This window comes from Taudactylus pleione, unplaced genomic scaffold (assembly GCF_031769625.1).
Source record: "Taudactylus pleione unplaced genomic scaffold, aTauple2 ptg000016l, whole genome shotgun sequence".
Lineage (NCBI taxonomy): Eukaryota > Metazoa > Chordata > Amphibia > Anura > Myobatrachidae > Taudactylus > Taudactylus pleione.
In genome coordinates this window covers 26,558,017-26,573,622 of record NW_028284418.1, presented here as the reverse complement: position 1 = coordinate 26,573,622, position 15,606 = coordinate 26,558,017, and the positions used below count along the sequence as shown (strand labels likewise).

The 15,606-nt window shown below is 45.0% G+C and overlaps 1 protein-coding gene across 1 annotated transcript in view; it reads left to right on the top strand.

Annotated features, from left to right (window-relative positions):
* LOC148541885 (lysosomal alpha-glucosidase-like) overlaps positions 1–15,606 on the top strand; it is a 63,226-nt gene that overhangs the window by 42,659 nt on the left and 4,961 nt on the right. The window contains exons 14-18 of the mRNA XM_088476609.1: positions 3,739–3,887; positions 3,974–4,115; positions 5,775–5,873; positions 14,663–14,827; positions 14,941–15,149. Coding sequence (XP_088332735.1) covers positions 3,739–3,887; positions 3,974–4,115; positions 5,775–5,873; positions 14,663–14,827; positions 14,941–15,149 — 764 coding nt within the window. The remainder of the gene's footprint in view (positions 1–3,738; positions 3,888–3,973; positions 4,116–5,774; positions 5,874–14,662; positions 14,828–14,940; positions 15,150–15,606) is intronic.

Genomic DNA, 15,606 nt, shown 5'->3' with positions numbered 1-15,606 from the left:
CAATTTGAACAATTGGTTTTTGTCCTTTTCTAGTGTTTAAAACCATATGACGGACTGTCATTTGCTCCCATACATTATCAGGTTTTCATTCCAACCAGCCAGATTGAACAGATATCTGACAGAAAATTGTATAGTGTATGCCCAGCATAAGTAACACTGGGCAGGAGACCAGAGTGCAGCTGACAGAACTGCTTTGCTTTACTCTGTTCTCATTGACCGGTTACGTATGCGAGATTCAACTCCAAACTTCAGAGTTCATGGTTTTAATAAAATTTCTCAATATTGGTGAAACATAAAGCTGCTCAGGTCATGGGTAATGGATAATTTTTGTTAGTTTTGAAGTGCGATTTCCAGTAAGAAAAAGTTCTGAAAAAAATGTACCTCTATTTTTAAATTGTTCTATTTAAAAATTGTGTGATTGTGTTCTAAAGCAAGTCTCGGTTAAACCTTACTATGGCAATAAGTTACTTCCACAATTCATAATGTAGTATAGTAGAGCAGTGCTTAAAATGGTCCTAGAGAAGTGGTGGAACTCACCCCCCTACCACATCAGCGTTTCTTTAAGAAAAGTGACAGCAGATGCCTTAGGTGCGCGCTAAAAAAGGGGCGAGGTCACACAATGGCATTCCCAATTCAAATTACGCCACACAGTAGCACAATCTTGATTCACCCCTGATTCACATTACACCACATAGTAGTGTCCCTTATTCATGTATGACACACATTTGTGCCCCTTTTACACAATGACCACAGTGCCCCTTATGCAATGCCCATTGTGGTGGTGCCCCTTATGCCGTGCCCACAGTAGTGATAGTGCCCCTTATTCAGTGCCCACATTAGTGGTAGTGCCCCCAGAAGTGGCAGTGCCCATTCTGCAGTGTCCACAGTCGTAATGATCCTTATGCAGTGCCCCCAGTAGTGTTAGTGCCCCTTATTCAATGCCCACAGTAGTGGTGCCCCTTATGCAGTTTCTCCAGTAGTGGTAGTGCCCACAGTGGTAATGCCCCTTTATGCAGTGCTTCCAATAGTGGTAATGCCCCTTATGCAGTGCCCACAGTAGTAGTGTCCCTTATTCAGTGCCCCCAGTAGTGGTGTCCCTTATGCAGTGCCAGGAGTGATTCCCTCTGTAGTAATGCCCCCTGTAGAAGTAATGCCCCCAGTAGTAGTGTCCCTTGTAGTAGTGCCCCCTGTAGTAGTGCCAATACTAATACCCCCTATAGTAGTGCCCCCAATAGTAATGCCCCCAAGTAAATGCCCCCAGTAGTAGTGTCCCCAAGTAAATGCCCCCAGTAGTAATGCCCCCGAGTAAATTTCCCCAGTAGTAGTGCCCCCAGAAGTTATGCTCCCGAAATGGTAGCCGCTTACATCGGCCGCACATCGGAACTAAGGGGGAGACGTCATGACGTCTCTCCCATAGTGCGCTGCGGGAGCAGGAAGCCGGAGCTCAAGTGTGAGCTCCAGCATCTGGCTGGCGCTGCGGGGAGGGAGCCGGGTGCCTGCTGGTAACAAAATCTCAGCGGGCATCCGGCAAATGGAGCCTCCCTGCGGCGCCGGGCTAAGGTGGGTCGGAGGAAGAGGAACTGGCAGTTCCACCCCCCGTTCCAGGCCACTTTAACCCCCGTAGTTGAAGTACATAAATTATAATGGGGTTCAACCTGTACATACAAAGCAATCTGCTTTTGATCCATATACTGTAGTTGCAAATGTCAAATCCCTTTGTTCCTATTAGATACAGCATGCTCAAATTTTTAGAACAAGAGGATTTCAAACTTGGTACCATCATGATTTTTAGGCCACTTCAGTGTGAGTTCTACAGTTCAATTTGAGATTCAAGTTTGCAACAGCGAAAACAAGACTCTAAAATAAACTATACATTTTTGTCTGTTGGAGCCTAAATAGCCACAGTTTGAAGTTTTGGTTTACTGTGAGCTATGAACTTGAATAAGTTTCTTGACGCAGTCATCTCTGGAATCTCTTCAACCTTGTGGGATAACCAGAAGCATTTTATCAGAGGGGAAGGGGTACTATGTGCAATCGCTGTGCACCCCCTCCCTTACACACCTATATACTCACTGGTACTCAGTGGGTGCAGCTTTACTCAGGGGCCTGCACCAAGATACCCCAGTGTTGATAACACTTCTCAGCAGAACCCTGTAATCGCCCTCTACCTTCACACGATGCTTGCCGACTTTAGGTTTCTCCTCTCCAGGAGAAGCCGGAGAGAAGATTCAGCTGACCCATTGTGGGTTCGTGTGGAAAGGGCAGGGATAAAAAAAACAATACTATTCACATAATTTTAGACCCGCCCCTCCCTACGGAGCCGTGATTCCAGGTATTATCTCCCCATAATGCCCATTTCACTAGGAAGTGGGCAGATGCGTGGGATCCACCCTCTCTTCCAGGAGTTCGGGGGACTACCCAAAAATTGGGAGTCTCCCACTCAGGACCGGCTCCAGGTGAAGGCGCGCTCTGTGCAGGACGGAACTTAGGCGCCACGTGCGTCCCAAAATGGGGGTGTGGTCTAATTACCATAGACAATGCCCCCAAAATGACGCTATTTGGGGCATGTCTGTATGGAACGCCTCCCGTTAATGTCCAGCTTGGGCCAGCCCAGCACTACGTCAGTAGCTGGGCTGCCTTCAGCACTCTTCCTGCACAGAATGGATGCTGCGTGCATTCCTCTTCTCCAGGGCCCGACACCGCCGCACGGAAGGAACAGCGGAGCAGTGCCTGAAAAACAGGACTGAGCGCCCTCTATTGGGTGGCACCCCTGTTCAATCGCACTGGTCGAACGTGCCTCAAGCCAGTCCTGCTCCTGCCGGAAGCATAGGTATGTATATCACACATATGTAGCTGTTACATGAGGATTACATGGGAGGCAGTCACAGGGCTGAGGGCCTGATTCAGAGCCGCTCGTAAGCGGCCGCTCGTTCGATATGAGCGATGTTCACACAACTGCGCATGCGTATGGGTCGTAATGTGCATGCGCAAACCAGTCATTGCGGTCGGAAATCGTGCGCTTGCAAAACAGCGAGGGGCTGCTAATTTGATTGACAGAATGTACCGTTTGTGGGTGGTAACAGGGGAAGGTGCTTGAAAACGGGGGAGTGGAGATCCGAACGCAGGCGTGCCTAACGTTAAAAAGGGCGTTTAATGGGCGTGCATAATTAGTAAAGGAGCGTCATCGACCACGTCACTTGGTTGTCCTTTAGCCTGAACTGCTCGCAGTGATAGCGGTAGGAAAAACCTACCACAATCACTGCGAGCAGTTCAGATGCCTTTCGATGTACCCGATTAATCAAATAAATTCCCGGAGATGACGTGTGATGCGAACGGCAAAGGGGCGTCTTTACAAAATAGCGAGCGCATTTTTCGTTCGCTCGCTCGCTCAGACATAGAGGCGTCAACAAACCGCAATGAGTGAGCGCTCAATTTATATAGCCGGCCCCTTTTTTAGAATGACCGTCCGCAAATAGCGTCCGGCTCTGAATCAGGCCCTCATTTAAAATGAAGTCTTCACTAACTGTCATCTGCATGAAACCAGCATCTTTAATTTCTATCTCATTAAAGCAACTTTTGACAACGTACTGTAATTTTTTTTGTTTATTTCAATATTATATAATGATTTAATTACTCAGACACAAACTTAGCCTCACACTCATTATACATAGGTAAAACAGGTATATGCATGTAGTAAATATTCTATTTAACAATAATCCATGTTTTCTACTGTTTTAGTCACAGGAACCATTTGTGTTCAGCAAGGAAGCACAGAAAGCCATAAGAAAGACTGTGCAATGGCGCTATATGCTCCTTCCCTATCTGTACAATCTGTTCCACAAGGCTCACAGTCTGGGAGACACTGTAGCACGAGCTCTCTTTATGGAGTGAGTAGATATTATGTTGTTGGGAAGTATTTTTGGTTGTGGGATAAAGAACCTGGGACACTGATTTTCCCTCATTTACCTTCTAGGTTCCCCTCTGACCCAAACACCTGGGATATTAGCAGCCAGCTCCTCTGGGGAGATGCTCTGCTGATTACTCCTGTCCTGGAGGAGGGAAAAACTGAAGTTAAGGGATATTTTCCTGCTGGTTTGTGGTATGATTTTGCATTGGTACGTTCATGTATTATTTTTTTGTAGATTGCATAATAAAATGATGGCATTACCTTTGTAAGTCATTATTACCTATCCTCTTCCTGCAGTATTGCAGTTTGGTATAAACCTACCTAGAAAATTAATTCATGTTATTTCATTAAAAAAATAAGCACTAAAATATTCTTTCACTGCATTCAAGGCCACTCACCTGGTATAACCAAACTGAATGTAAGCTTTAAAAATTCCTAATTGAATTGCAAGTGCATCACATCATTACCGGATTCTCATTTCAGCCATCATGGACTGATAGGAGTTAAAACTATTCAAACGTAAGATAAACAGGATATGGGGCTTTTCCTTAATAAGTATACATGCTAAAAACACAATTGTGACTGACATTGTGCTGTTTCTGCTATTTAAACCAATATTACAATGAATCTGACAAAACAAAGATGTATTTCCCACATGTGATGTGTGTTCTGCACAAAGCAGGCAATATAGTGGTCTACTGTAGTTTGTATACTGTATGCGCAATTGTCCACTGAGAGGTGCAAACCAAACTTTAAAATATGGTAGCAAAGGCAGTTACACATTGGTGGAGTTGTTGTGTAAATTCAATTTACCTGCGAACAGCCATCTCCAACTGGGCAGTAAGAATTAGAAGAACCGTGGGATGACGCACTGCTTAATTTTCATGAATATATTATAAAACATTGATTTTGTGGGACCTGGTAATTCTACAATTTGATATTAAATAATAGTAAATATTTTTCCCTCACCGTAACCATTATATACAGTATGCCATATTAAATGTATCATCCACAGTCCGCTTAGAAGGTAAGTAGGTAGGTAATGCATGTGCTGCAGTAGTACTGATTTAAATGTGAAAGTTCTGATATTAATGTAGATTGTAGCATCATGCTTAGAGATCTCCTGGGGGTGAGACTGGCGAAATCGGTATGCATTACCGCCGGACACAAGTCCAGCGGTTCAAATCCCAACAGCGGCTGCCCGACATGGGTGAAAATCCAGATCGTCCCCAGGTAAGTATTTACTAACCTAACCTCCCCCCCTAACCATAACCCTCCTTAGGGATGCCTAACCATAACCTTCCCCCCAGTGCCTAACTCTAATCCCCCCTCTAAGTGCCTAAACCTAACCCCCCCTTCCCCGCCGCCTAAACCTAAATCCCCGCCGGGGGTGCCTAACCCTCCCTAGCCTAACTCTAACCTCCTGGGGGGGTGCCTAAACCTAAGTCCCCCCCAGGAGCCCTAAACATAACCCTCCCCCCCCCCCGCGCGGCTGTCCGCGCTCGGCGCGTGGCATCACTTCGATCGGGATGCCGGGCGCCGGTCTCCCGGCGTCGGTATAATGACAGGCGTCTAGATGTAGACGCCTGTCATTTAACCCTCGCTGGGATTATGCAGTCGGGAAGCCGGCTCTCGGGATTGCGTCCGCCGGCTTCCCGACTGCATACCGAAACTGGCTGGTAATGTGATAGGCCTCAAGACATTCATGAGCTATAACGAAGTAGTGATAAGAAAATGGATGCATTTATTGACTTGTATGATATAAGGTGCAGAAGGAAGAAGGGGAAAGTATGGCCATGCTAGTGTGTAGGAAGGTGTCACCTGCCAATACATTACTTTTGAACTCTTTCTTAAATTGATGTTACAGGGTGGAGCAATTCAAAGTAAGGGACAATGGATGACTCTTCCAGCACCTTTGGACACTATTAATCTTCACATTAGAGGCGGCTTCATTATACCTGCACAGGTAAGAAGATGGCGCTCTCGGCAGAACTGCCACCACACATGAGCACATTTGAATGCTGTTTATGTTAGCAGTGATGGAATTAAATATGTTTGTAATATAATTTCTCAGAAACTGTGCACTTTATTTTTTATCTTTGTATTCGTATTTTAAGGTGGAATATTTCTATGAATAAAAGGCAACCAATGTGGTTAAATGTAATTTAAAAAAAAAGTATTCGGAGAGTAAGAAAGTAATGCAATTGATAATGGAAAAAGAGAGCCTTAATATTGGTAAATTGTATGTAGATGTATTAAAAAAACAAACAAACATAAAATAGTTCAGTGCAGGGGCAGATAGCTTCATTAATAAAGGGAACAGATTATATTATAAAAGGACATTATATATGAATACATGTGTAGGAAAAATATTTGTACCAAGGACCACATGGAGAAGAACTTGCGATCAATTGCTAATAGAAGGTAAATTATGTCACCATCAATATAGGAAGGATAAATTTACTGTAAGGGCGCTTACGCTGTAGAATTCCCTATCACACGAGGTGGTGACAGTAAATTCACAAACTTAATTTAAAAAATGTACTGGACACGGCCCCTACAAGAAATGGTATATAAATTATATTGGCATTTATAAATGAATTGATTCTACAATGAGGCCACAATTCTAAAAGCAGTATCTGGTCCATCACTCTTCCTCAGTAACACATACTGTATGTACAACCACTTTTACTGTACAAAGGCTTTTTACTTTACACAAGCATCACATAGCCCATGAAGCCTAATATATATATATATATATATATATATATATATATATATATATATATATATATATATTAGGGGTGTGCACCGGCCACTTTTCGTGTTTTGTGTTTTGGTTTTGGATCTGGATCTTTCTTCGTGTTTTGGATCTGGATTGGTTTTGCCAAAACCACCCTTCCGTGTTTTGGGTTCTGGGTTTTGTGTTTTGGATCTGTATTTTTTTGAAAAAAAGCATAAAAACAGCTAAAATCACAGAATTTGTAGGTTTTTCTGCTCCTATGCTATTATTAACCTCAATAACCTTAATTTCCACTCATTTCCAGTCTATTCTGAACACCTCACACCTCACAATAGTGTTTTTATGTCCAAAAGGTTGCACCGAGGTAGCTGGATGACTATGCTAAGCGACACGAGTGGGCGGCACAAACACGTGACCCATCTAGGAGTGACACTGCAGTGGCAGACAGGATGGCAGTTAGAAAAACTAGGCCCCAAACTGTACATAATGCAAAGAAAAAAAAGAGGTGCAAGATGGAATTGTCCTTGGGCCCTCCCACCCACCCTTATGTTGTATAAACAGGACATGCACACTTTAACAAATCAATCATTTCAGCGCCAGGGTCTGCCACACAACTGTGGCTGAAATGATTGGTTCGTTTGGGCCCCCACAAAACAAGCTGGCAATTAATCTGTCCCTGCACAAACTGGCTCTACGGAGGCAAGATGTCATCCTCATCCTCCTCATCCACCGATTCCTCACCCTCTTCAGTGTGTACATCCTCATCCTCACAAAGTATTAACTCGTCCCCACTTGAATCCACCACCACAGGTCCCTCTGTACCTTCTGGAGGCTGGTCTCCCTGGAAGAGCTGATAATTCATTTTGATGAACATCATCTTCTCCACATTCTGTGGAAGCAACCTCCTACGCCTTTCGCTGACAAGGTTCCCGGCTGCACTAAACACTCTTTCGGAGTACACACTGGAGGGGGGGCAACTCAGGTAAAATAGAGCCAGTTTGTACAGGGGCCTCCAAATTGCCTCTTTTTCCTGCCAGTACAGGTATGGACTGTCTGACATGCCTACTTGGATGCTGTCACCGATGTAATCCTCCACCATTCTGTCAATGGTGACAGTATCATATGCAGTGACAGTAGACATGTCAGAAATTGTTGCCAGGTCCTTCAGTCCGGACCAGATGTCCAAACTTGGTCCTGCCTGCCCTGCATCACCGCCAGCGGGTTGCTTAGGATACCTAAGTTTTTTCCTGGCAGCCCCAGTTGCGGGAGAAAATGAAGAAGGAGCCGTTGACGTGTCACGTTCCGCTTCAGCTGACAGTGTGTTCACCAGCAGGTCTTTGCACCTCTGCAGGCTTGTGTCGGCCGGAAAGAGAGACACTACATAGGCTTTAAACCTAGGATCGAGCACGGTGGCCAAAACGTAGTGGTCTGATTTCAACAGATTGACCACCCTGGAATCCTGGCAAAGCGAATGAAGGGCTTCATCCACAAGTCCCACATGCCGAGCGGAATCGCTCCGTCTTAGCTCCTCCTTCACTTTCTCCAGCTGCTTCTGCAAAAGCCTGATGAGGGGAATGACCTGACTCAAGCTGGCAGTGTCTGAACTGACTTCACGTGTGGCAAGTTCGAAGGGCTGGAGAACCTTGCACAACACGGAAATCATTCTCCACTGCGCTTGAGTCAGGTGCATACCCCCTCCTTTGCCTATGTCATAGGTGGATGTATAGGCTTGTATGGCCTTTTGCTGCTCCTCCATCCTCTGAAGCATATAGAGGGTTGAGTTCCACCGCGTCACAACCTCTTGCTTCAGGTGATGGCGGGGCAGGTTCAAGAGTGTTTGCTGGCGCTCCAGTCTTCGGCACGCAGTCGCTGAATGGCGAAAGTGGCCAGAAATTTTTCAGGCCACCCAAAGCGTCTCCTGCACGCCCCTGTCGCTTTTCAGAAAATTCTGCACCACCAAGTTTATTGTGTGAGCAAAACATGGGACGTGCTGGAATTTGCCCAGATGTAATGCCCGCACAATATTGGTGGCATTGTCAGATATCACAAATCCCCAGGAGAGTCTAAGTGGGGTAAGCCACTGGGCGATGATTTCCCTCAGTTTCTCTAAGAGGTTGTCGGCGGTGTGCCTCTTACTGAAACCGGTGATACACAGCGTAGCCTGCCTTGTAACGAGCTGGCATTTCTGAGATGCTGCTACTGGTGACGCTGCTGCTGTTGCTGCGTAAGGTGATACATCTACCCAGTGGGCTGTCACAGTCATATAGTCCTTAGTCTGCCCTGTTCCACTTGTCCACATGTCCGTGGTTAAGTGGACATTGTGTACAATGGCATTTTTCAGGACACTGAGGACACTTTTTCTGACCTTTCTGTACAGTCTCGGTATCGCCTGCCTAGTGAAGTGGAATCTAGACGGGATTTGGAACCGGGGACACACTACCTCCATCAATTGTCTAAATCCCACTGCACTAATGGCGGATACCGGACGCACGTCTAACACCAACATAGCAGTCAAGGCCTCAGTTATACGTTTTGCTTCAGGATGACTGCTGTCGTACTTCATCCTCCTCGCTAAGGACTGTTGGAGGGTCAATTGTTTAGTAAAAGTAGTGGTGTTCCTACTTCCTCTCTGGGATGATGAACGACTCCCAGCAGCAGCAACAGCAGCAGCGGCAGCAGTAGGCGTAGCAATGCAGGATCCTCCAGAGGAATCCCGGATAGGAGAGTCAGTCATGCCAGTGACATGGCCTGCAGGACTACTTCCGATCCTGACTAAGGAGGAAATTGACGAGGAGGGAGTTGACGGTGTGGTTTGCAGGCGCTTGGATACAACAGGACAACGGGATTTAGGTGTCCCTGGACTGCTTACGGTCTTAGCCAAAGTTTCTGAACTTGACAGTAACTTTTTACGAACGCGCTGCAGGTGCCGTATAAGGGAGGATGTTCCTAGGTGGTTGACGTCCCTACCCCTACTTATTTCACCTTTACATATGGTACATATGGCAAGACAGTTGTTGTCCGGATTTGGATAGAAATATTGCCAGACCAAAGAGGTGGAATGTTTGGTCTTCTGCCCAGGCATGACCGTGATGGGCTTTTTCATCCCACGGACAACAACTGTCTCCCCCGGAGCCTGATTTAAACAAACCACATCACCATCAGAATCCTCCTCGCCAACTTCCTCCTCAGCGCCAGCTACACCAGTATCCTCATCCTGTTGTACTTCAACAGTGACATCTTCAATTTGCATATCAGCAAGTGGACTGTGGGTGCTCCTTTCAGCACTTGCAGGGGGCGTGCAAATGGTGGAAAAAGCCACCTCTTCCCGTCCAGTGCTGGGAAGGTCAGGCATCGCAACCACCACCACACTTGGACTCTCCTTGGGGATTTGTGATATCTTCTTAGAAAGCACAGTTCTTCGCTGTGCTTTTGCCAGCTTAACTCTTTTGATTTTTTTAGTGGGAGGAGGGCTTCCATCGTCATGTGAAGCTGAACCACTAGTCATGAACATACTAGGGATAGACCTTACCCGTTCTTTGCCACTCCGTGTCGTAAATGGCATATTGGCAAGTTTACGTTTCTCTTCAGCTGATTTAAATGTCTTTTTCAAGGTCATTTTCCTGAACTTTGCCATTTGGGATTGTATGTGCCCTCTACTATGACATTGGGCATCGGCCTTGGCAGACGACGTTGATGGCATGTTATCGTCTATGTCATGACTAGTGGCAGCAGCTTCAGCACTAGGAGGAAGTGGTTCTTGATCTTTCTCTATTTTATTTTTATCGGAGAAAGTTTGGTCCTCCATTTATGTTATATCGATTTGATATATACGTGCGGCTAAACACAGAAAATAATTTTTTTTTTGGTTTGGACTGGAGTGTACTTTGTGGGTTACAGCACCCTTTAACGGTCAAGCCAGCCGGCCCTTTACTTATGACACAGGCGCACGCTTGGCACTACTTTGTTGATGCACGTGCGGCTACTGCGCACACAATTCACAAACACAGAAAATAATTTTTTTTTGGTTTGGACTGGAGTGTACTTTCGGGGGTTACAGCACCCTTTAACGGTCAAGCCAGCCGTCCCTTTACTTATGACACAGGCGCACGCTTGGCACTACTTTGTTGATGCACGTGCGGCTACTGCGCACACAATTCACAAACACAGAAAATAATTTTTTTTTGGTTTGGACTGGAGTGTACTTTCGGGGGTTACAGCACCCTTAACGGTCAAGCCAGCCGGCCCTTTACTTATGACACAGGCGCACGCTTGGCACTACTTTGTTGATGCACGTGCGGCTACTGCGCACACAATTCACAAACACAGAAAATAATTTTTTTTTTGGTTTGGACTGGAGTGTACTTTCGGGGGTTACAGCACCCTTAACGGTCAAGCCAGCCGGCCCTTTACTTATGACACAGGCGCACGCTTGGCACTACTTTGTTGATGCACGTGCGGCTACTGCGCACACAATTCACAAACACAGAAAATAATTTTTTTTTTGGTTTGGACTGGAGTGTACTTTCGGGGGTTACAGCACCCTTAACGGTCAAGCCAGCCGGCCCTTTACTTATGACACAGGCGCACGCTTGGCACTACTTTGTTGATGCACGTGCGGCTACTGCGCACACAATTCACAAACACAGAAAATAATTTTTTTTTTGGTTTGGACTGGAGTGTACTTTCGGGGGTTACAGCACCCTTAACGGTCAAGCCAGCCGGCCCTTTACTTATGACACAGGCGCACGCTTGGCACTACTTTGTTGATGCACGTGCGGCTACTGCGCACACAATTCACAAACACAGAAAATAATTTTTTTTTTGGTTTGGACTGGAGTGTACTTTCGGGGGTTACAGCACCCTTAACGGTCAAGCCAGCCGGCCCTTTACTTATGACACAGGCGCACGCTTGGCACTACTTTGTTGATGCACGTGCGGCTACTGCGCACACAATTCACAAACACAGAAAATAATTTTTTTTTTGGTTTGGACTGGAGTGTACTTTCGGGGGTTACAGCACCCTTAACGGTCAAGCCAGCCGGCCCTTTACTTATGACACAGGCGCACGCTTGGCACTACTTTGTTGATGCACGTGCGGCTACTGCGCACACAATTCACAAACACAGAAAATAATTTTTTTTTTGGTTTGGACTGGAGTGTACTTTCGGGGGTTACAGCACCCTTAACGGTCAAGCCAGCCGGCCCTTTACTTATGACACAGGCGCACGCTTGGCACTACTTTGTTGATGCACTGCGGCTACTGCGCACACAATTCACAAACACAGAAAATATATATTTTTTTGGTTTGGACTGGAGTTTACTTTCGGGGGTTACAGCACCCTTAACGGTCAAGCCAGCCGGCCCTTTACTTATGACACAGGCGCACGCTTGGCACTACTTTGTTGATACACGTGCGGCTACTGCGCACACAATTCACAAACACAGAAAATAATTTTTTTTTTGGTTTGGACTGGAGTGTACTTTCGGGGGTTACAGCACCCTTAACGGTCAAGCCAGCCGGCCCTTTACTTATGACACAGGCGCACGCTTGGCACTACTTTGTTGATGCACGTGCGGCTACTGCGCACACAATTCACAAACACAGAAAATAATTTTTTTTTTGGTTTGGACTGGAGTGTACTTTCGGGGGTTACAGCACCCTTAACGGTCAAGCCAGCCGGCCCTTTACTTATGACACAGGCGCACGCTTGGCATTACTTTGTTGATGCACGTGCGGCTACTGCGCACACAATTCACAAACACAGAAAATAATTTTTTTTTTGGTTTGGACTGGAGTGTACTTTCGGGGGTTACAGCACCCTTAACGGTCAAGCCAGCCGGCCCTTTACTTATGACACAGGCGCACGCTTGGCACTACTTTGTTGATGCACGTGCGGCTACTGCGCACACAATTCACAAACACAGAAAATAATTTTTTTTTTGGTTTGGACTGGAGTGTACTTTCGGGGGTTACAGCACCCTTAACGGTCAAGCCAGCCGGCCCTTTACTTATGACACAGGCGCACGCTTGGCACTACTTTGTTGATGCACGTGCGGCTACTGCGCACACAATTCACAAACACAGAAAATATATTATTTTTTTAGCACTTGGGGGGAGCACCCCTGATGGACAGAGCACCCCCTGGACAACACTGCAGCACTCCTTTAGGACTGGGACACTGCACAGGACTTTGGAGTGGACACAGCCCCTATGGAGAACTGCCTGCACAACACAGTCCAGCCAGCCCCTATGGACTTTGAAGTAGTGGACACAGCCCCTATTAACAACAGCAGCACAGCACAACACAGCCAGCCCCTATGGACTTTGAAGTAGTGGACAACAGCAGCGCTACACTACACTACACTACACAGCCCTAACTCCCACCCTCCCTCTTCACTGTCCACAGCCGAGTGAGAAAATGGCGCCGACCTGGGTACCTTATATAGGATCCAAAACCCGCGAGACTCGGAAGGCGGGATGATGACGTTTTGCCTCGATTTCAGATCCGAGTCAGGCGGGAAAAGTCGAGCCTGATTCGGATCGGACTCGGATCGGGGGGGCTCGGGGGGGTTCGGATTTCAGAAATCCGAACCCGCTCACCCCTAATATATATATATATATAATATTAGTGTGTCTTATGAACTAGTATGATTTGGCATATTAAGGGAAAAAACTGTACAGCAGTAGCAAATGTGCAAATCGGCTTTAACAAAATTGAGCTGAAATTGATACTGTGGGGTAAATTTACTAAAGTGAGAGTTTTTAGAAGTGAGTTTTAGAAGTGACATTGCTATTATGTTCTAGAAGGCACTAGTTAAATGTTAAGTAGAATCTGAATGGTTGCTATGGGCAACATCAGTTCTAAAACTCACTTCTAAAAACTCTCACTTTAGCTAATTTACCTCTTTAGATCTGAACACATAACACAAGTGGCGCGAGCACAAATATGGTCAGAGTTTGCTTTATGAAGAATAGATTTATCTATTAGCCCACATGGCTAATTCAGTAAAACCCACCCAAAGTTTCTTCTCTGAAGTCAGACATTTGGTTCATATACATATAATACCACATTATGTACTAGTTTTACAGCCACGTGTAAAGTTTTGCTTTAGACACAGTTTATATAGAATATTAACTAATATGCATTAATAATTACAGAAGCATCTATAATATATATATATATATATATATATATATATATATATATATATACAATAACACGCTAGTCCATATTGTAATATCACTTTTACCTGTGGCTAATAGCCTCTTTACAAGGCTACTGACTTGACTTTTGTAACACGTGCATAATATAGAGCCGTACGATCAGCCGATCTCTGGGTGGTAATAGGGCAGTGACAATGTGAATGCACACAAGAGAATGGACTAGTGAGTATGGCATAGCATGTAACTTTCATTCATCACTGTTTTGAGTTGTACTTATGCATTGTGGACACAAGATTCAGGTCTCCTGCACATAGCAAGCGGTAAGGCTAAATACTGATGATAATGTTTATGGCTGCTCTCAAGCATGAAGAACTGGGGAGGTGAGATCGCTTAGATGTGTACACATTAGGTCGTGCATACAGATGCATTAGCATTCTGTTTGCAATTCATTTTGCATTCCATTTGCAGCGTGCGTCCAGAGTTGTCTTCGCATTACTGAACGTACGAATCAGAATCAGGCCCTCTGTGTGCATGGTCTTTGCGTGTCTCTATTTGCACAAATGTTCCAAATTGCCCACCTAACCAGGTCTGTTGTGGAACCTCTGCTACGTAACAAATTTCAAATACGATTACTGATAATAAATGCAGTTTTGTAATGTGCACAACTGCGATCTAAATGTTATCAATATTTATCAATGTACATTTTAGCACTGTGTGAGTCGCATAATATATAGGGTTTCACAGTACCTCATTAAATGTTAGCAAACTCACATCTGACAAGTTAATAAAATGTATAATGATTCTAATGTAGTGTTTGGGTTCACTGTTCTACCATCTGCCTCTCCAGGAACCAGGTATGACCACAACGGAGACACGCAGAAATTCTCTAATACTGTTGGTGGCCCTTTCATCAGATGGTTTTGCTCAAGGAGATCTATACTGGGATGATGGAGACAGTTTAGACACGTACGAGAAAGAAGATTACAGCTTGATTCAGTTTGTGGCTAAAAATGTAAGTTATATGATGAGGTAAAAATGTTTATGGTTTGCGTGATTTCTAAGTGGTCACCTTTGCTTGGTTACATTACAACATTACTGTATTTCTTGTTTTCTTTTAAACCACAGAATGTTCTTCTGAATGAGGTGAAACAGGTGGAATGTGAAGCGGAGAAACTAAAGCTGAATGTGGTAGCAGTGTTTGGGGTACCCAATAATCCAAAGGAAGTGCAAGTTAATGGTGTTGCCACAAAAGATTTTAAATACATCAACACCACTAAGGTATTGTACTTACTTCTTACTCTAAATATTTCTTTAATATCATATAGTTTTCACATGTAAGACACTTGAATGCAGCAGCAGTACTGTAGTTTATATTAGAGTTAGCAATTGAAAGTATAAAGGATAGTGGATCTGGTTTGTCAATACTCGAAGCTTTCATTAAAAACAATGCTGTATTATTGCTTAGCACAAAGCGGTGAGTTTTCATAGTTTAGCCACAAAAAATTACTGTAACCAGGAATAGGAGCAGATAATAAGTATAAATAAGAGATGCAGATCTTCGGCAGAGGGCCACAATTATAGATTTTAGGCCCCAGCACTTTAGCTGGCGTGGTAAAGTATGTGGTGACTACTGATCTCCCTTTGTAGTTGTGGTACCACCACTGAAACAAGTGTGGTTACACCATCTTTGAGGCATGACTGTACCTCCTTGGCAGGTCCCAAACCAATGTCTGGCTTGGATCTTGGTAGTTTGGGTCTACCACACTCCCTCTTGTTGCCCCTGCTTCGGCA